The following is a 22,899-nucleotide window of genomic DNA, read 5'->3' on the forward strand; positions in this document are numbered from 1 at the left end:
ATTCTACACACTTAGGGCACACAGCACATAGTAAACTCTATGAGACATGCAGAAGGTCTATAAATAATGGAGGACTATACAATTTCTTAAAATTGATAAATTAAAATTTATCAAAATAAAAGAACTTGTACCCATCAAAAGACAATATTAACAAATAGGCAAATCACAAACTGAGGGAAAAAATCTTGGTGCATATATCTGAACAGGATTTCTAGTCAGAATATTTAAAGTACACCTGTTGAAACTGCTTGAAAGCATGAAGTTGAGGGGCACCTGGCTGGCTGAGTTAGAGGGGCATGACTCTAGATCTGGGGTTGTGAGTTCAAGCCCCACATTGGGTGTAGAGATTACTTAAATAACTTATTTTAAAAACGCATAAAGCTGAACAAAAATCAAAATGGCTACACGAATGCTTCAGCAAAGCTTGATTTTAAACTGAGTAACCCCTTCCCTCTCTTCCTCCAACCTTCCTTCCCTCCTCCATTCAGTAAACCTTCCCTTCTTAGCGTTTTGTTTCAGGAACCCAGTTCCACCCTGAAAACACATACACAATTCGTGTCTAAACTGGCTAGATCCTCTATTTCTCTATAAAATCCCCCAGCCTCTTTGTCTGCAGAGGGGGTGGGCAGGAAGGGGGCTTGCGGTTTTTGAAAGCCATGGCCTGCTGCAGCTGCCTTTACCCTGCAAAGCAATAAAGCTATTGTTCCTCTTTATTCCAAACTCTGTCTTCATGTTAGATTTTGGATCCGAAACACAGAGGTTGGTTATTGACAACACTACAACTCAATTGTTTTTTAAAATCATTTAAAAAATGAACACAATTTTGGGACACCTTGGGTGGCTCAGTCGGTTGAGTGTCCAACTCTTGGTTTTGGCTCAGGTCACGATCTCACTCACGGTTCGTGGGTTCAGGCCCCACGTGGGGCTCTGCACTGACAGTGTGGAGCCTGCTTACAATTCTCTCCCCGCCCCCCCCCAAAATAAATAAACTTAAAAAAAGGACACTTTGAACACATACTTAACAAAGACAGAAAATTGGTCAATAATTACATAAAAAGATGCTCAGCATATGGGAAATGCAAACTAAAATCATACTGAAATACTGTCACCGGCTAGACCCCAAGACCTGACCTTTACTACTTACCTGCTTATACCCACCGACCTTTGTCCCACATTTTTCCTTAAGCTCTTCTTTCCAGCTTATCTCTTAACTCAGGCAAAAGACCTGAAAAGCAGAGTATCCCGAAACTGCAACTACCCCTCAAGCAGTATCAAATGGTAGGGCAAAGAATCTGCAGGCCCAGACCTCCAGACAAGTTTGAGCTCAACCCCCGAATCATGCCTGTGGAAATGGACCATTGAGTGATCTGTGGGGTGACTGACAGTCATTTTTTTACAGTCTTTTTACATTTTTTACATTTACTGACAGTAAAATGACTTTACCTCATTATAATACTAAAATCTCCACCCGGCTGGGGGGGGGGGGGGCGGTAGCGGGGAACAAGCCTCATTCACAGAACATGTATAGGCATGTTTCCTTACGGCGCATGCACAATCTTATGCCTGCTTCTACATATGCTGATGAGGTTCCCCTTTCTACTTGCATCCTAACCCTGAATAAAAGGAATCCATTCACCCTTGCTCAGGGACTCATGGCTTTGGAAGCTATTCCCTGTGATCTCCTTATTTGCTGCAAATAAAGTTTACTGTGTGTGACAACTCCACCTGGGGTGTAGCTCTTACCTGTGACTTACCAAGGATTGAATTTATGTTAGTTTGGTTACAATACCGTTACATACCTAATGGAATGGTTAAAATTTAAAAGACTGATAATATCGTATGCTAACAAGCATTTTCAGCAACTAGATTGCTCATTTATTGCTAGTGGGAGTATCAAATGATACAACCACTTTAGAAAACTCGTAATTTATTATAAAGTTGAACCCCTAACTCAGTAATTCTGTTTCTAGATGATCACCCAGGAGAAATTAAAGCATATGTACATAAAGACTTGTGCAAGAATATTCATGGCAGCTGAATTCAAAACAACCTAAAATTGGAAACAGCTCAAATATCCATTAATAGATGAATGGATAAGTAGATTATGGTATATTCATAGTACTGGTATCTTACTTAGCTATACAAAGAAACGAACTATATGAATGAAACTCAAAATCATTATGCTGAGTTAAGGCAGCTAGACACAAGAGAGTATGATTCCATATATGTGAAATTCTAAAACCAGTTGAAACTAATCTATGGTAAAAGAAACTAGCTTGGGGGAAAGGTAGAGATTGATCATAAAGGCCATAAATGAACTTTCCCAAATAATGAAATATTTTATATCTTTTTTTTTTACATTTTCTATCTTGATAGCTTAAAATTTTTTTTTCATTTATTTATTTTTGAGAGACAGAGATTGAGCACAAGTGGGAGAGGGGCAGAGAGACAGAAGGAGACACAGAATCTGAAGCAGGCTCCAGGCTCTGAGCTGACAGCACAGAGCCTGATGTGGGGCTCGAACTCACAAACTGTGAGATCATGACCTGAGCTGAAGTCAGATGCTCAACCGACTGAGCCACCCAGGCGCCTCTATCTTGATAGTTTTATATCTTCAATATGCTTATCAAACTATAAGAATTATGATATAGGGGAGGCTGGCTGGCTGGCTCAGTTGGTAGAGCATGTGACTCTGATCTTAGGGTCCTGAGTTCAAGCTCTATATTGGCTGTATAGAATATTTTAAAAATTAATAATAAAAATTTTTAAAAATAAAATAAGTTGCAATAGAATTTAAAAAAAGAATTAAGAGCTGTTCATTTCACTGTATTACTATATGTAATTTATACCTCAATTTCAAAACAATATCACAGTCATATTTTGGGCATTTGGGTCACAACCTTAGATTCAGTCAACAATATCCAGTATACTAGTTTGAGGTAGTGTTAACCATTGCATTGGTAGTGTTCTCTAGGATGCAAGCTATCAGCAGAAGGGGGGGGTGGGGGGAGGCACAAAATGTGTTTTGTTTTGCAGGACCAGTAGTTCCTGCCAAGCAGACACCTGGGTAGGTGTTTTGCCTGGTACCCCTTGTATGAGCCATTTTGAACTAATTTGGAACACACAATTCCCCCTGAGCTGTCCTGAAGTTACCTTTAGGTCATTATAATACTAAGATCTCCTCCAATGGGTGGGGTTTTCCACCAGTTTTTGAACATACAATGTATGTTCTAACATGTTGACGTGCTAGGCATGTGCAATTGAACCAGAGTACCTAAGTGATAGAATATACATATATGTTCCTTAATGCACATGCAAGCTCCCTGCCACTGCCCCCTAATACACTGAATAAAAGCTTCCTGTACTAACCCCATAGGGAGATAATGCTTTGAGAGCTATCCACCCCCAACCCCCTCCTAACTTGTAACAAGTAACAAAAAGTTCTTTGCTTTCAAGGCTTCTTTGGATTGTGTTCCATTTCCACCCCTTGAGTTCTGTTACAGTACAAATGATGAACTAAATGGACAGTATTTAAATTTCTAAACTCATTAGGACCTAAGAAATGTAAAACTTTTTCCTTGATAGGATATGCACACTTTTTTCAAGTTTAAGAAATAGATCTCTAAATTATAATGAATGATACCCCAAGGGCAAGAGCAAGGATTTTTCTTGCTTCTGTTTTATAACCTCCTCTTACCTCCCCACTCCTCCATTTTAATTTTTATTTACCTCCCCACTCCTCCATTTTAATTTTTATTTATTTTTAATTTTATTTATTTATTTAGAGAGAGAGAGAGAGCAGGGGAGGGGCAGAAAGAGTGGGTGAGAGAGAATCCCAAGCAGGCTCATGCTGTCAGCACAGAGTCCAACCCAGGGATCTATCTCATGACTGTGAGATATGACCTGAGCCAAAATCAAGAGTCAGAAGCTTAACTGGCTGAGCCACCCAGGCTCCCCTCCTCTCTACTTTTAGAATACCCTTTGATTCCACTATCTCAGATGTTCCCATCTCTGTGACTCTAATACCTACATGAATGACTCTGTCCTAAGCTATGTTTTCCCATTTCCAGATGCCTAAAAGGTATCTTAACTGTATGTTCCTCTGGTATATCAAACTCACAGGTCCAAGAAACTAAAAGTAAATTTAATATTAATTCATCATCTTGTCCTCCAAATCCGATCTTCCTCTTAACCCTGAGGTTTGTGAGAAAGATACTTTTTATACTAATTAACTCATAGACTCAAATATGCATATGGGGATTTATTAAGGAATAAAGATAAATTAGAATTTAATCATTAAAACAACATAGTTGTTTCCTGGTTTCCTACCTCACTTGTACTAAAATTAGTTATTTTTAAGGGTTTCATAAATGTTTATTTATTTATTTTGAGAGAGAATGAGAGTGGGGGAGGGCCAGAGAGAGAGGGAGAGAATCCCAAGCAGGCTCCATGCCATCAATGCACAGCGTGACAGGGGCTCAATCTCATGAACCGAAATCAAGAGTTGGGTGCTGAGTCTCAACTGACTGAGCCACCTAGGTGCCCCATTAAAATAAATTAAACATATTAAACATATTAACATATTAAAAAAGTTTAAAATGTGGGGAAAAATTAATAGAGGAAAATGTATATAATAATCTTGGAGGGAGGAAGTCTTTTATGAGCATATCATAAAATTCAGAAACCAACAGTGAAAATATCAACAAAGTAGACTATATAGATTTTAGTATATATCTGCATAACAACAATAGCAATAATAATAGTGATAATTATCCAAGTCAAAAGACAAACTGGGAGAAAATATATATGATGCATGAGAAATCAAGAGCTAATTGCTATGCTATATAAGGAAGCTTGAAAGTCAGGGGGAAAAGAAAAAACCTTAAAAGTCAACCTTTTAAAGTGTAGAATTCAGGGTGCCTGAGTGGCTCAGTGGGTTAAGTGTCTCACTCTTGATTTTGGCTCAGGTCATGACCTCTGGGTTGGTGAGTTTAAGCCCGGAATTGTGTTCTGTGCCTACAGTGAGGAGACTGCTTGGGATTCTTTCTCACTCCCTCTCTCTCTGCCCCTCCCCCGCTCACATTCTGTCTCTCTCAAAATAAAATAAACTTTAAAAATAAACTTAAAAAAAAAAATAAAGTGTAGAATTCAATGGTTTTCAGTATATCCAGAGCTGTGAAACCACCACCACTCTCCAGGAAACATTGCCAAATTCTTGGAAGTGGCCACTGAATTTCACAGGTTAGTGGAGGAGGGGTACAAAAGTTCAACCAAAGGATGAGAGAAAGGAATGGAAGATAAAGATGAGCTCAATATTGTAGAAAACTCTTCCAAACACTGGGAAGGGGTAAAGGCATGGGAGTGGGGGCGGATTTAATACCCAAGAAAGACTGTGAGTTTTGTTTGCCCTGTTTTTTGCTTAGTTTTAAAAGGTCTACTATTAGAGTATGTTTGTATAACAAGGAGTGTGATCAATTAATTGATAGGAGGTATTATGGATTAAGTTATGCCTCCCAGAATGACATGTTGAAGTCCTAATCCACAGCACCTCAGAATGTGACCTTGTTTGAAAATAAGGTTGTTGTCCAATTCATATTTATGGAGACAGGGATGTAGAATTCTCCTGAAGGGAGACACTGCAAGTCTCGTGGTTTAGTCTGCCATCAGTGGAATGGAGAAGTATAATCCTGCCCCTGCGATTACCGTATTTTGAACAATAATACAAGGTACTGCAAGGAATAAAGGCAAGAGAATCTGAGGACACATATATTCAGTTGGAAAATTTAAAAGAGGAAAGATGAGGAAGTCCTGCCCATCTGTTTCAGTTTTCAGTTAAGTGTGTGGTAATATCGTCAGCTGGGGGTGATGAGGAAGGAGGGATACATGAGTCAGAACTTTGAGAAGAAGCCTCAAAATGAACGAAAATTGTACATAAGTAAGTTTTTAGCTAATGCAGATTTTGGGGGGGGGGCGGGTCTTTGTGTCATCTAATGTAGGAGGATTTTAAAAACTTTTTAATTATAAAAATTTTCAAACTTACAGAAAAATTTAGAGAAGAGTTTAATGAACAAACAGCCTTATACTTTCTACCTAAGCTCTACAATTGTTTATTTTGCTATACTTGCTTTCTCTCTATATATTTGAAATTAAATTTGTTTTTCTGAAACACTTCAAAATAAGTTGTAGACATCATGACATTTTACTCTATGTCATGACATTTTAGTCTTATTAAAAACATCAGCATTCATTTTCTAAAAATAAGGTCAGTCTATCATATGACTACAATACCATTGTCACACTTAGGAAGATTCACAATTTCATATTATCATCTACATTGTAATTTCTCTACTTGTTCCAAGAATGTATTTTATACCTTAAAAAAAAAAAAAAACAAAAAAACAACATACCACCAAGGTCTGCACATTTTCACATTTTGTTTGCTTTATTCATCTCCTTTTTTTTTTTTTTCCTTAAGACTGTTTTTAGAGTGGTTTTAGGTTCATAGGAAAAATGAGCGGAAGGTACAGAAATTCCCCTTATGCCCCCTGCCAGCCCCTTGTACCTCACAGTTGCAGTGTCCCTCATTATCCACATCCCCCACAAGAGTGGTACATTTGTTACAGTGCATGAACCTACACTGACACTTTGCAATCACCCAAAGTCACAGTTTACATTAGTTGACTCTTGGTGTGGTACATTCTGTGGATTTAAACATATCTATCTTTGTGGTACCATACAGGGCGTTTTCACTGCCCTAAAAATCCTCCGGGTTCCACCTATTCATCCCTTTCCTCCCCCAGTCGGCTCCTGGCAACCATTGATCTTTTTGTCTCCATAGTTTTGTCTTTTCCAGAATGTCACATAGTTAGAATTGTACAGTAGATAGTCTTTCCAGGTTGGCTTCTCTTACTAATATGGATTTGTTTTCTCCATGGCTTTTTATGGCTATGTGGCTCATTCTTTTTAGCCCTGATTAATATTCCATTGTCTGGATGTGCCACAATGTATTTATACCTTCATCTAGGTAGTTTCCAAGTTTTGGCAAATATGAATAAAGCTGCGGCAAACTTTTGTGTGCAGGTTTTTGTGTGAACAGTCATACTCCCCACTGTTTCCTGCCCCCTACCCCGCCCCTCTCCCTGCCCATCACATTGGCTTTTTGAAGAGACGATACCCAGTTACCTGATGATTTTCTTCAAGCATTCATATAATACTTCACTAACCTTGTATTTTCTGTAGAGTGATTTTTTTCCTTTGGAGACTTGATTAGATTATAGTGCTGCGTATGCATATTGTATCATATTAGGAGGCACCTGACAAAAAGTCATCCCAATATTAGTGGTGTCTTACCATTTGGTAGAGTGTATATATATTTGGTATATATATATATATATATATATATATATATAGTTTGTTTGTTTATTTATTTATTTATTTATTTATTTATTGTTAGTAATCTCTACACCCGATGTGGGGCTCAAACTCATGACCCCAAGATCAAGAGTCACACACTCCACCGACTAAGCCAGCCAGGTGCCCCTGGTGGCACATTTTTTCACCATTTACAATTAATAACTAATCTTTGGGGTCCCACTTTCGAACCTGTAAGTATCCTGTAACCTAACAACTTTCACCTAATTGCCTCCATTGATGTTACTCAGCTAAGTCAATGAGTATATGGAGGTGGCAAAGTCCATAAGACTTAATGAGATTGTCTAGGGACAGAATGTTGATAAAGAAGAGAAGAGAGTCCAGGTTCAACCTTACTCCCTCCAATAATCACAAGTCAGGTAAAAGATGGTGCAGTAAAGGAGTGAGAAAAGCAGCAGTTAGGTGAAAGGAAAACCAAATACATGGCATTGGCTCTATGGAAAACAGAGCATTTCAAGAATTCACTGGAGAAATTGCCAGTAGTTTTGCAGAGGACTGGGGACAGAAACGAAACTACAGTGGGTTAGAATGAGAAAGACAAGGCAGAAAGAACTTACTACGTACCTTTTTCACAGGTGGCTTTAAATATCTCTAGCCTGGGGCGCCTGGGTGGCTCAGTCAGTTAAGTGTTCAACTTCCACTCAGGTCAAGATTTCATGGTTCCTGACTTTGAGCCCTGCATTGGGCTCTGTGCTGACAGCTCAGAGCCTGGAGCCTGCTTCAGAGTCTGCGTCTCCTTCTCTCTCTGCCCCTCCCCTGCTTGCACTCTGTCTCTCTCTCAAAAATAAATTTAAAAAATACTCAAAAAAAAAAAAAAATCTCTAGCTTGTGCTCGTCAATAAGCACAACTTACTGTTTTTCAAAGATTTTACATTTATTTGTCTTCCTTTGGTCATCTCTCTGAATATGAGCTTTAAAGTATTGTGTAGTAAGGTAAGATTTTGAAATCTTAATCTTTGAAATTTTTTAAAAATTTTATTTCTCGTAGCACTCTCTTAATTTTCTCCTACCCACCTTGCAGCATCCATAGAGCCAGAATTAGGATGGTTTAAGTGAAAATACACAAAATAGCAAATATTTGCCCTGCTGTTGTTATTGTCTTGAATGTACAGCTAATGAGGATTATGAAGTGGATGGGGGTAAAATAGGCTCAGTCCTTTTTCCTGACTCAGGGAGAAGAGGTAAACATTGTGACTGAGATGGGAAGGGAGGGTATTGGATGGAGCCTCTGTCATGATAGTCTCCAGAAAATCTAGTTGACAAAAATTTGATTGAAGATCAAGGCTCAGGTGACTCCTAATTTAAAGGAATATTGGGGACACCTGGGGGGCTAAGACGTTGAGCGTCTGACTTCTGGCTCAGGACCCTGATCTCAGGGTTCGTGAGTTTGAGCTCAGCATTAACTCTGCTGTAAGAACAGAGCCTGCTTTGGATCCGTATTTCCTTCTCTCTCTGCCCTTCTCCCAAACTCACTCTCTCTCTCTCTCTCTCTCTCTCTCTCTCTCTCTCTCTCTCTCTCTCTCAAAAATAAATACATAACTAAAACATTGAAAAAGACGAATGTTGAATGAGTTAGACCCGGAGTCTCAACAAAAACTTTTGTAAAGAGAGTGGATGTCTCCATGTCTCTAGGTTCTGGGGCCTTCTGTTTTACATTGCCATCACTTTTTGGGCCCCCACCCTATTTTCAGGGGATATTTCCATAGAAATCGCGAATAACAGCAAAAAGAGAGGATCTGGAGGGACGGTTCCAGGGATGGTGAGAAAGGAGGCAGGGCATTCCAAACTGTGGACAATGCTTTCTTGTCAGTAGTGTGAGCATGAACTGGTATTTAAGGTTAAGGGCTAATGTGGATATATAGGGCCTGAGCTGAAGTACACATTGTGCTTAATTCCCAAGCCCAGGCTTCTGATCACTCGAATTTTCACCTGTCAGCCTCAGAAGACACAGACCAGATCCTGCATGTTCCTGGCAGGCAGCATGCCAAAACCCTTGAAGCAAAAGCCTAAAGGATTAAAACAGTCCAAAGTTCAGCCCTTTCCTTCTACAGATACCACATCCACACCTTCAGTACATCCTAGCCTGGCACTCCCTCAGAAATGTAATCCATTCATTTCACAGCTGATTTCTGAAAGGTCTGAACACTCTTCCCTGGATATATTTCTCTTTGGGGAGATCTGGGGCTGGGATGATGATGATGATGATTTTTGGCAACAGTACGGAAAGGTAATGTCACTGGCCTCTCACTCATGTAGTCCTTGATAGAATCCACTGTTAGAGTCATTTATTACCTTCTGTACCTCTATCTTATTATTAAAGCTGTGCTACTTTTTCTTTAGCATAATGAAATCAGTTTGTAACTATATGCGCATAAGTGTGATTCTTTCTCCCTAGACTGAAAGCTCTGTGAAGATAGGAACTGTCTTCATACATTTCTGTAGTCTCTGGCATAGTGATTATTAAAAAAAAACCTTGGTGGTTGTTTTTTGGTTTTTGTTTTTTTTTTTTTTGAGAGAGAGAGAGAGAGAGAGCGAGCACAAGTTGGGAAGGGGCAGAGAGAGAAGGAGACAGAGAATCCAAAGCAGCCTCCAAAGCTGAGCTGTCAGCACAGAGCCCAACACAGGGCTTGAACTCACAAACCATGAGATCATGACCTGAGCTGAAGGTGGATGCTTAACCAACTGAGCCACCCAGGCGCCCCAACCTTGGTAGTTGTTACATGACTGGTCAATAAGGATCAGTTACCATCTGCACACTCACCATTCCCAGATGTGTATGTGTTGTCCAGAGCCTTCTCCTGAGGACCTGTATATACAAGATTCTACCTGATATCTCCACCTCAAACTCAGTATGTTCCAAACCAAATGTGTTTACTTCACTTGGCAAATGGGGTCTTTCACCCAAGTTCTTTATCTCAGGGAATACCAAGGTCACTCATCCATTGTCCAAACCAGGCTATGGGCCATCTTCTGCTTTTATTTAGACTATTATCTTTTTTTCTTCTTTAAAAAAAAATTTTTTTTTAATGTTTATTTGTTTCTGAGAGAGACAGAGAGAGAGAGAGACAGAGAGAGAGAGAGAGAGAGAGAGAGAGAGACAGAGCATGAGCTGAGGAGGGGCAGAGACAGAGGGAGACACAGAATCCGAAGCAGGCTCCAGGCTCCTAGCTGTCAGCTCAGAGCCTGATGTGGGGATTGAACCCATGAACCATGAGATCATGACCTGAGCCAAAGTGGGACACTTAACCGATGAGCCACCCAGGCACCCCTTTTTCTTCTTTTCCTAAAGTAAATAGACAGTATCTAACACATACTAGGTACCAGTAAATATTACTGGATAAATGATCTGACTTCTGGTCTATTCCCACAGAATTAATTTTCCATGCAGCAGAGTGACATTCAAAAACATATCTGATGCCCTTTAATAGCTCACCATTGTCCATAGGTTAAAGTTCAATGTGGGGCTTGAACTCATGACCCTGAGATCAAGAGTCAGATGCTTTACTGACTGAGCTAACTAGGCACCCCAAAGATCAAATTTCTTGTGTTTTCTCCTTGTGATTTGCGCAGTCAGATCTACTTATCCTTGCAGTTTAACTTCTTGCCATTTTTCTACTGGTGATATTGAATGTTGTTTCTCAAATGTGCCAAACTCTTGTACTTTCCCATTTGATGTTGCATTTCCAGTGAATCCTCGTATCTATGATCCTTCTTTATCTGACTCACCCCTACCCATTTCTTCAGGTCCTGGGTCGTGCTTACCTCCTGACCTGACTTGGATGGGCTTACAGACTCCACTAGGTTACTAAGTACTTTGCAAAGTAAGATCTTAGTTAACCCCTTAGCTCATCAGGGACTGTATTGCCTTTTGCTACCAAACAATTTTACAGGGAATATTCTTATACTGAAGGCTTTGTATAGATATCTGAAAGACAAAGTCCTGGGAGAAAATTTCTGGGTCAAAGAACACATGTTTTTTTTTACTTTAACAGATACTGTCCAGTTGATTTTTAGTAATGTATCTATAGTGTATCATCATAGTTTTTTTAAATCAGGTTTTAAAAAAGTTTATTTATTTTTGAGAGAGAGAGAGTGTGCATGAGTGGAGTGGGACAGAGAGGGGGAGAGAATCTCAAGCAGGCTCTCCACTGTCAGCCAGACCCCAACGTGGGGCTTGAACCATAAACCATGAGATCACGACCTGAACTGAAATCAAGAGTCAGCTGCTTAACTGACTGAGCCACCCAGGTACCCCTATCATCATATTTTTGGATCATTGTTAATCTGATATGGAAGTATCGGCATTTCATTTTACTTTACATTTCTTGGATAATAAGTAAGATTATCTTTTCAAAATTAAAGAACATTCACATTTCTTCTAGGTTGTGTCTGCATAGATCTTGCCTACTTTTGGACTTTTAGTGTTATCCTTATTCATTTATAGAACTCTCTAATCAAAAGAAATTCTGCTTTGCCTATCATATGTGTTTGTCCTTTGATTATGGAACTTTTCTTCATCCAGATTCTTTTACTTTTTATGAAATCACAGCTGTATTTTGGGGCTTCATAGTCTTTACAAAATTTCTCCATTTTGAAATTATAAAGACACTCACATTATCTTGTACTATGATTAGATTTTTAAATTTAATCTGTATTTTATTTTTGGTTTGAAAGTGAGGTGAAATATACAACTTCTTTCCTCTATATGGAAAGCCAGTCATCCTGAAACTATTTATTGAATAACCTACATTTTGAGGAAATTCCACCATCGATTATTTCTATTTTATTTAAGTAGAAATAGCTATCAGTGGCTAAGAGGGAGATGCTGAAGTCTGAGGTTTGAGGAAAATTAAAAATGGGAAAAAGGGGTGACTGGTTGGCTCAGTATGCAGAGCATGTGAATTTTAGTCTCAGGGTCATTAAGTTTGAGCCTCATGTTTGGTGTGGAGCCTACCTAAAAAAAAAAAAAAAAAAAAAAAGGGAAAGAAAAAGAAACACAGAATTGTTTGGTGACATCAAGAGCCTACTTAAGGTTGGAAAGCGGGACATGGTCACTACCTTTAATATTAGTGGATTTTATTTAGTACTGTTCAACAGTCTGGGTACAAAAGCATAAGATACAGACAACTGAATTTGTGCAGTGTTGAATTTTAACAGGAATGTGGAAGGAAATACACAAAAAGATAGAGTAATGGACCGTTACACCTAACATAAATAGTAAAGTGAATTAAACAGAAGGTGGTCTGGTAAGAATTTTAGGATCAATTATCGTCCTAATTGCTGTTATTTATTTTGCCTACAAATCTATAATTTGGGTATTTATTTTGCCCATGAATCTGTAATTTGGGTAGGGATCAGCCCAGGCCATTCATTGCTGTTCCACATCACCTGGGGCAGTTGGCTTGAAGGAAGGGAATCAACAAAAGATGGCTGGATTCCAAGATCAAGTGTCCAAGAACACCTTGGAAATACTGTATCATCTTTGATGACTGTGGTAAACAAAACAATGGTTCTTTCAATGATGTCCACATAGTAATCTCTGGAACCTATGAATATTACTTTATATGACAAAAGGAACTTTCCAGATATTATTAGAGACTTTGAGATGGGAAGATTATACTTGATCAACTCTGTGGGTCCAATATAATCAAAAGGTCCTTAGATGGAAGGAGGAAGGTCAGAGTAAGAAAGATGTGACAATTGAAGCAGGGGTTGGAGTGATGCTTTGAAGATGGAGGAAGGAGATATGGGCCAAGGAATGCAGGCAGCCACTAGAAGTTAGAAAAGACACGAAAATAGATTTGTCCCTAGAGCCTTCAGAAGGGACACAGCCCCACCAACATCTATTTTTTGGCTTCATAACACTCATTGTAGACGTCTGACCTCCAGAATTATTATATAATAAATTTGTGTTCTTTAAAGCCACTAATTTTGTGTTGTTATAGCAGTAAGGCAGGGTTTCTTTCTTTTTTTTTTTTTTAACGTTTATTTATTTTTGAGACAGAGAGAGACAGAGCATGAACGGGGGAGGGGCAGAGAGAGAGGGAGACACAGAATCTGAAACAGGCTCCAGGCTCTGAGCTGTCAGCACAGAGCCCGACGCGGGGCTCGAACTCACAGACCGTGAGATCATGACCTGAGCCGAAGTCAGACGCTTAACCGACCAAGCCACCCAGGCGCCCCGGTTTCTTTCTTTTTTAAAGGCCAAATAATATTCCATTGTATGTATTTCCTTTATCCATTCATCTGTCAGTGGATGTTTAGGTTGTTTCCATAGCTTGGCTAATGTGAATAATACTGCAATGGACACAGAAGTGCAAATACCTTCTTGTGATTCTCATTTCAATTCTTTTGGATAAATATTCAGAAGTGGGGTTGCTGAATCACATGGTAGTTCTATTTTAAATTTTTTGAGGAACCTCTATACTATTTTCCATAGTGGCTACACTATTTTACCTTCTCACCAACAACTGTACAATTGTTCTAATCACTGGGTTCTACTCCTGAAACCAATACTACACTGTATGTTAACTAACTTGAATTTAAATAAATAAATAAACCACAAAAAACAAGGGTCCTAATGCTTCCATATCCTAATATTTACTTTTTTTTTTTGATAATAACCATCCTAACAGGTGTGAAATATTGTCTCTTTGTGATGACTAGTGATTCTGAGCATCTCTTCCTATGGCTGTTGAACACTTGTATGTCTTCTTTGGAGAAATAACTATTCAAATTCTTTAGCAATTTTTACATTATATTATTATTTTGCTATCGCGTTGTAATTTCTTACACATTTTGAAAATTAACCCCTTTGATGTACAGTTTGCAAATATTTTCTTGAATTCTATAGGTTCTTTTCACTTTGTTGTTTCATTTGTCATGCAGAAAATTTAGTTGGATGTAGTCCCACTTATCCACTTTGCTTTTGTTGCCTGTGACTTTTGGTATGAGAAATCAGCACTAAGACCAATGTCATGAAGATTTCCTATTACATTTCTTCTAGCTGTTTTATACTTTAAGGTTTTTGAGATGATTTTTATATATGGTTCGTTCTTTTGCACTTAGATATATTTCTGAAGATATTATCCTTTCTCTACTTATATTCTTGGCACTCTCAACTAGTTTCTGGATTTCTCACAAGGGGAATTTGTCTATGTATTATTGCTGAATCAGTATGTCCGTGGGGAGAAGGCAGGTCCAAGGGTTCTATTCTGCCATCTTGCTAATGTCATGTCTCAGTATGGTATGTTTTAAAATTGCTTTAATTTTCACTTATTTTTGTCTTTATATTTGAAGTGCATTTTTTTTTATAATTTCTATATTTCTTCAGAACTGTGGCTTATAATATCATACCAACTTTGTACATCAGTTATGTTAGATGACGATTCACCATTTCTACATAATATACTACCAAGTATGATTCTGGGGACAAGATAGAGAGGGGAGAGCAGAGACAATAAATATACCTTAAATAGAAGCATTAATGTAACTTCATATAATACAAGTTGAATAATTGGGTAAATGACTTAATGTGTGATTTTATTTCATATTACAAAAATATTAACCAAGCAGCCAGTAGTCAGATGGCAAGCACTCTATAACAAATTCTGTTGAGGTTATGAGCATAGGTTTTCAGAGTGTTACTGAATCTAAGAATTGACTGCAGAGTTTGTTAAAAATGTGTATTTTCAAGCTAAACACCAGATTCTAATTTAGTAGGACTGAGATAGAGTCTAGGAATCCACAAATTGTTGACCAACTTAGTGACCCTGGTAGGAGACAAAGAGATTACTATGGAGTTAGGCATACACTTATTTCTTATTTGAACTGGAAAAATGGATGATGGGTATGATAGAATGAACCTTGTTAGACAATCAACGGAGAGGCAGGAACGGGCCAACGTGTTTTAGCCTAGCTTAAGAGGCTCAGATTAGAAAAGGCCTCCAGTATCACACCAAAAAACCTATGGATTTGAATCTTGAAACCAAATAAGGTTTCAGAGTAGGGGAATAATAATCTGAGTGATTTTTAAAGGAACGTTGATTTGCTGGGATGAGTTGTAAAGATGGAAGGCCAGTGAGGTTTAGAATGAGGTGATAAAGGTAAGCATCAAGGGGAGGTACAGACAATAGAAAAAAAAAGTCGGAAGTCATATTGGTAAAAATGTTGAACTTCCATTTACATATGTAAGCATAGGAAGTTAATATTAAATACATTAAAAATACTCATTACAAACATAACAGTAACAGCAACAATAGCAATAACAGTAATAAAAATAGTAAGAATGAAATAATCTTTAACAGGTCTTTCAGATGTTTACTTGCATCATTCTTGAAACTCCACAGGAGCTCAACAGCAGTTTGTATTGCCTGGAAGAATTATTAAAAAGAGGTGTTAGTAATCTACGTTGAAACTAATCTGTCAGCCATTATAAACTAAAAACAGGCATTTCCATCTTCTGTAAGGCAGGTGAAGCAATATTTTGTACCATAATTATATTTTTTCATTCACCATTAAAAAAAAAGTTTATTTATTTATTTTTGAGAGAGAGAGAGAGAGAGAGAGAGAGAGAACACAAGCAGGGTGGGGCAGAGAGAGAGAGAGACAGAGAGACAGAGAGACAGAGAGACAGAGACACACAGAATCCGAAGCAGGTTCCAGCCTCTGAGCTGTCAGCGCAGACAGAGCCCAATGCAGGGCTCGAACCCATGAATGGTGAGATCATGACCTGAGCCGGAGTCTTAACGCTTAACCAACTGAGCCACCCAGATGCCCCAATATCAATTTTTTATATCAGAAACTGTCAACAAATTTTCACAGTTCATAAAAATGGACAATTTGTGATATGCTGTGAAAGCAAATTCAAAGGAAGATGACACTTATCCATTTATTCATTTCTTACCTTCTTTCAATGGGGTTTTGAGAGCAAAATTTTCTTTACTTTCATGAAGAAAAGCCTTTGAAGGATCAAAGTGTTTGATACCCAGAACTTTATTCAATTCCTCCTGAAGTTTTGTTTCACTTTGTTTTTTCTTAGCAAGCTGAGAGCGGAGTTTTGACACCTCCTATGTAAGAGAAATATAGAAAACAAACAATTACTAAACCTCATGTTGGTGAAATGTGTTATCAGTGTTACTGACAAATTTCCCAAGGTGCTCATGTATCAAACCAAAAGGCAAAAAATCACTACTAGATACAGGCTTTAATACTACAAATTATAAAATGACACTGAACAGGTGTGACAAAGGGGATAATGAGACATTTCAGTCTTTTTGCCACTCTACAGATACAAAGCTATGTTTCCGATAAAAGTTCATCTCCAAATTAAATGCTGAGATGAACTTGTGGCATGATAGCAAGAGAAGCTCCAGTAACCTGCTTCCTAATGAAACTAAAAATTATTAAAAAAAAAAAAAAGGGCAACCATTTAAAGCCTGTAAAAATGGTTCTAAGGCAAAACAGCCAATGAAGAAACATCTATTCAACCAAATCTACAAAAATATGGTAAAAAAAAAAAAAAGGTAAGGGTCTGTGGTATTTGACCCAAGTCTGCTCCCTCTCTCGCAACTCCCAGTTTAGCAAGGTGGCATAGACAGCTGCAGGCAAGAACAGGGCCCTCTGTTTCTCCAGCTCCAACTCAGAGGCTTTTCATGTTGCTGAGGCCACATCCCAAGCAAATGTGGTTGAGAGGTGAAGGATCCTTTCTTCTGTGCAACAGGGGCTCTACCTTAGGTGCTGTGTGCAGAAAATGCTGGGACCCTGATCACCTTTGCTGCCTTGGCTCATAAGGTGATGATTCCATGCCAGAAAAGGCAAGCTGAGAGAACCTGAGGGTGCTCTCCTTGCCCCTCTCCCCCACGTTTGTCAAGCACTCAGTTCCCAGGCCAGATGTCTCATTCAGAGAAAAAGCTTGTCATTTTCTCCTACTTCAGCTCCAGAACCCTGTCTCAGAGATTTTATCTGGGGGAGCAGGGGTAGAGAAGTAGACTATAAAACACATAGTTCCTAATTTCTCCCCAAAGGAACTGACTTCACTTGCAACAGCATTTGGAGAAGTTCAAGCTGGAGGGTGCTGTGAATAACAGTCAAGGTGGTGGCGCAAGGGAGCTGGGAGGTGATTCAAAATACAGGCGAAGCTGTAGGTTTACAACTGGTGAATAAGACAGCTGGGAGAAGTCCTTCTGGGGTCAGCACACAATCAATCAATGACCTCAGACATAATTCCAACAAAGGAGCCAGAATTCAACTGGATTATTTTGAAGAGCAATTTATACTCCAGGGCACTGTTAAGAGCAATAAGTTATCTAGTTTAATGTGTGATGAGGGAAATAGAGGAGACAGCTCTACCAAAATCAGTGTCATCCCAGGGTGACCGTGGGCACACTTCAGACTGAACCTCCCTGAGCAGGAGTATCAGAGGCACTACACTACTGGGGGGGTGGGGGGTGGGGGAGGAGGAACAGACTTCACTAGCACAACCCAGCCAATTACTAAACAAATCAACAAGAAAATAACAACACACCTTGAAGGAAAGGGCTGTAATCAAAGGTGCTACAACATATAATCTAAAATATCCACTTTCCAACAAAAAAGGCAGGAAAGCATGACCTATACATTGGAAAAAAGCAGGGAACAAAAACTGCGAGAGTAACCAGATACTGGATTTATTCAAAAACAGTTTCAAAGTAGCCATTATAAATATGTTCACAGAACTAAGAGAACTAAAAAAAAAAAAAAAAAAAAAAAAGTGTGAATAGTCAAATTACTAGAATCAGAAATGAAAGAAGGGACATGGTGACTGACCTTACCAAAATAAAAAGGATTACAAAAAAAATACTATGAAGAGTTGTATATCCATAAGTGAGATAACTTAAATGAAACAGAGAACTTCATAGAAAGACACAAACTACTGAAACTCTTTCAAAAAGACAGTATGAATAGACTCATAAGAAGAGACTGGATAATAAAAACTACCCACACACACAAAAAGCTCAGATCCAGATGGCTTCACTACTGAATTCTATTGCACAGTCAATGAATAATTAATACCAATTCACAAACTATTTCAAAAAATAGAAAAAACAAAATTTTTCCCAATTTTATGAGGTCAGCATTGATACCAGAACCAAATAATACCAAAAATATTGTATGAAACCTGTAGACCAGTATCTGTTGGGAATATGGACGAAAAAAACCTCAGCATATATTAGCAAAAGAAATCCAGCAATACAAAGGGAATTATGCATCATGGCCAAGCAAAATTTATCAGAATGCAAGGTTAATTTAATATCCAAAAATCAGTTAATTTAAGAAATAAACAGAATGAAAGTCACATGATCATCTCAATAGACACAGAAAAGGTGTTTGACAAAATTTAATACCCTTTCATGGTAAAAACACTAAAAAAACCAGGAATAGAAGGAAATTTTCTCACCCTGATAAAGAGTATCTGTGACAAGCCTGCAACTAATAGTATACTTAACAGAGAAAGTGTGAATGCTTTCCCCCACCCAAATCAGGACCAAAACAAGGATCTCCACTCACACCTTCTATTCAACTTTGTCTGGAGGTTCCAGCCAGGGAACTTATTAGGCAAGAAAAAGTAATCAAAGGCATTCAGGTTAAAAGAGAAGTAAAACTATCTCTATTTACAAATGATCATCTATACAGAAAATCCTAAGGAAACCACTAAAAATCTATTACAACAAATAAATGAGTTCAGCAAGATTGAAAGATACAATTTCAGTATACAAAAATCAATTTTATTTCTACACACTTGCCAGGAACCATCTGAAAATGAAATTAAGAAAACAACTTCATTTACAATAACCTCAAAAAGGATAAAATACCTAGGAACAAGTTTAACAAAAGTGTAAAACTTATAATTTCAAAACTCCAAACCATTGTTGAAAGAGATTAAAGATGTAAATAATTGGAAAAACATCCCATGTTCATGGATCAGAAGATGTAACATAGTTAAGATGGCAATATGACCCAAACCTATCTACAGATTCAACATAATTCCCATGTGAATCTCAGATGACTTCTTTGTAAAAATTGAATAGCTGATTCTGCAATTCATATGGAATTGCAAGGGACCCAGAATAGCCAAAACAATCTTGAAAAAGAAGAAAAGTAGGCGGATTCATGCCTCCTGGTTTTAAGGATTCCTTTCCTTTCCCCTTTGCCCTCTCTCCCTCATTTCCTTCCTTCATAGAATCCCAAGTAGGCTCTGTGACATCAGTACAGAGCCTGACACAGGGCTTGAATCCATAGAACCTGAGTCAAAATCAAGAGTCGGATGTTTAACTGACTGAGCCACCCAGGTGTCCCTACCCTTTTTTAAGGTTATTTATTTATTTATTTATGCATGTCTTCTGGTTTTAAAACTTACTACAATCCAACTGTAATTAAGACAGTGTGGAAGCACAAGGATAGCTATATAGATCAGTGGAAAACATTTGAGAGTCTAGAAATAAACCATAAATATGTGGTCAGCTGATTTTCAACAAGGGTGTGCAGATCATTCATTAGAGGAATGAATAGTCTCTTCACCAAATGGCATGAGAACAACTAGATATCCACATGCTAAAGTATAAAGTTGGACACTTAGCTCTCACTGTATACAAAATCCTCAAATATATCAATGAACTAAATGTAAAAGTTAAAACTGTAAAAACCCTTAGAAGAAAACATAGGGATAAATCTTCAAGATCTGGGATTTGGCAAAAGATCGTTAGAGAATAAAGAACAAGAAACAGAGGAAAAAATAGATACATCAGACTTTGTCAAAATTTTGTGCTTCAAAAAACATCAAGAAAGTGAATGTACAGAATGAGAGAAAATATTTTCAAAGACTACATGTGATAAGGAACATATACATAATATATAAAGGACTCTCATAATTTGTTAAAAAAAAACAATAATCCAAATAAAAATAGGCAAAGGGTATAAACAGATATTTCTTCCAGGGAAGATATACAAATGGCCAATAAGGATGTGAATAGATGGTCATTATCAGTCACCAGGGAAATGCAAATTAAAACCACAATTAGGTATCTCTTCATATCCACTAGTATAGTCCGAATGAAAAAGTCACATAACAAATGTTGGTAAAGATATGGAAAAACCAGAACCCTCATACTTTATAGGTGGAATGTAGACAGATATAACTGCTGTAGAAAACAGTTCCTCAAAAGAGTAAACATTAAGTTACCCAATTACCTAGAAATTTCACTTTTAAGTACAACCCAAGAGAAACCAAAACATGTCCACACAAAAACTTGTACATGAATGTTTATGGTAGCATTATTCATAACATTCTGAAGATGGAAACAAGTCAGATGTCTATCAACTGACAAATGGATAAATAAAATGTGACATATCTAAGCAATTAAATATTATTAGGTCATAAAGAAGAATGAAGTACGGACACATGCTACACTACATGGATGAACTTTGAAAACACTGTTAATCAAAACAAGCCAGCCACAAAAGACCACATATTATTTGAGCGCACAAATAGGAAATATTCAGAATAGGGAAATTTATGGACAAAAAGTAGTTTAGTAGTGGGAGGGATGAATGAGGAGATAAGGAGATGACAGTTAAAGGGTAAGGAGTTTCAGTCTGAGGTGATGCAAATATCCTAAAATTGTGCAGATGGTTGCATATTTCTGAATGTACTAAGACCTACTGAGTTGTATAAAACTCAACTTTAAATGGGTGAATTGTATGGTATGTAAATTATATCTTAATAAGGCTGTTAAAAACAACTTAAATGATTAACTGCTTTTTTAAAGTAATCTCATGACCCCAAGATTAAGAGTCATGTGCTCTACCCACTAAGCCAGCCAGGTATCCCAAATGCTTAACTATTTTTGAATACTGCTTATCTTTATATTTATTTATACCAAGGATTTTGCTATTTTGCAAATAGAAATGGATATGTAAAGCTCTGTGAATTCTTCCAATTACACTGGTGATAGTTTTTGAAAAAAAATTTTAATGTTTATTTATGTTTTTGAGAGACACAATGTGAATTGGGGGCGGGGGGGAGGGGCGGGGAAGGGCAGAGAGTAAGGGAGACACAGAATCTAGAGCAGGCTCCAGGCTCTGAGCTGTCAGCACAGGCCCAAAGCAGGGCTCAAACCCACAAACCGTGAGATCATGACCTGAGCTGAAGTCAGACACTTAACCAACTGAGCCACCCAGATGCCCCTAGTGATTTTAAAAAATGTTTAAAAAATGTTTATTTTTGAAAGACAGTGAGAATGTATGAGAGTGGGGGAGGGCTGGAGAGAGAGAGAGAGAGAGAGAGAGAGAGAGAGAAAGAGAGAGAGAGAGAGGATCTGAAGGGGGCTCTGTGATGACAGCAGAGGCCCCAATATGGGGCTTGAACCTATGAACTATGAAATCATGACTTGAGCTGAAGTTAGGTGCTTAACCGAATCAGCCACCCAGGTGTCCCACTAGTGATTTCTAATACACTAATGAAGTATTTGGAAAACCTGAGAACATAATACCCATCTGGTCAATGGTCTAAAATAAATCCATAATCAGATGGATTTTCCCCTATAAACTTAAGTTTTCCTGATATCAAAATTCTTTGTTGAACTTAAATGTTATAGTTAGAATAAAAAATACCCCACCCTGATATTTTCAGTAGGACTAAGTGTTATTTTACAAACCGATTTGAGTTGGCTATTTTCATCTTTCAGTTTCACAACATGCTTGATTTTTTGCTTTAGATTTTGATGACCCAGTAATTTAGCATAAGAATCTCTTAGTTTATTAAGCTGTTCCTGAGCTGCACCATGTTCATTCAACAAAGACTGTTTCTCTGCTTCAAAAGCATCCAGTTGTAGCTGAAAAAGAGGTTTTTTATAATTAGAAATGTTAAATTTACTTGTCTCATAGAAACTACAGAGGAAAAAAGAAAAAAGAAACTACAAGGAAATTCAAGTACAAGAACATAAAAAACAATGGACGAAAACAGATCATGCTGACATATTCTCAGGTTCTCCATAAATTCTGGCTCTTTCAAAAAAACTTTTGTGTATTTCATTTCAAAGGTCATTAAAGTAGGGAGAAACCCATGGAAAGGCCAGGAGCCAGCCTACTCTGTATATCATCTGCATCATCACGTTATAACCAATACTGCCCTCCCACTCTTTTTAAGGGTGAAGATTAGCCTTTATCCTTTTTGAAGATCAGTTTATTAATTTGAGAAACACTGAGCAAGATTGTAACAAAATAAGCATCAAAAATTTACATAGATTCATTATCAAAAATTTCTATCAGGAGAGCCTTCTAAACTATTAATGTTAAGTCTCTTATGACAAGGTAGTTCTTAGCCTATAGAAAGTGGCATAAAAAATGTCTGCAGAATAATTTTAAAAAATGTGAAGTCCCCTTTAATAGGGAGTTAAATCGGCACTGGAAATGCACAGCAAAATGATCTTT

General features: G+C 37.8%; 1 protein-coding gene across 2 annotated transcripts in view; it reads right to left on the reverse strand.

The window, feature by feature from the left end:
• Window positions 1-14,953: 14,953 nt before the first annotated feature.
• The window catches only part of HMMR (hyaluronan mediated motility receptor), a 39,947-nt gene continuing 32,001 nt past the window's right edge, over window positions 14,954-22,899 (reverse strand). For both annotated transcript variants that reach the window (XM_042947437.1, XM_042947428.1), the window contains exons 16-18: window positions 22,125-22,301; window positions 16,337-16,499; window positions 14,954-15,803 (exon numbers count right to left, since the gene is read on the reverse strand). In XM_042947437.1, the coding sequence (XP_042803371.1) occupies window positions 15,784-15,803; window positions 16,337-16,499; window positions 22,125-22,301 (360 nt within the window). In that variant the 3' untranslated portion in view covers window positions 14,954-15,783. The remainder of the gene's footprint in view (window positions 15,804-16,336; window positions 16,500-22,124; window positions 22,302-22,899) is intronic.

This window comes from Panthera leo, chromosome A1, assembly GCF_018350215.1.
Source record: "Panthera leo isolate Ple1 chromosome A1, P.leo_Ple1_pat1.1, whole genome shotgun sequence".
Lineage (NCBI taxonomy): Eukaryota > Metazoa > Chordata > Mammalia > Carnivora > Felidae > Panthera > Panthera leo.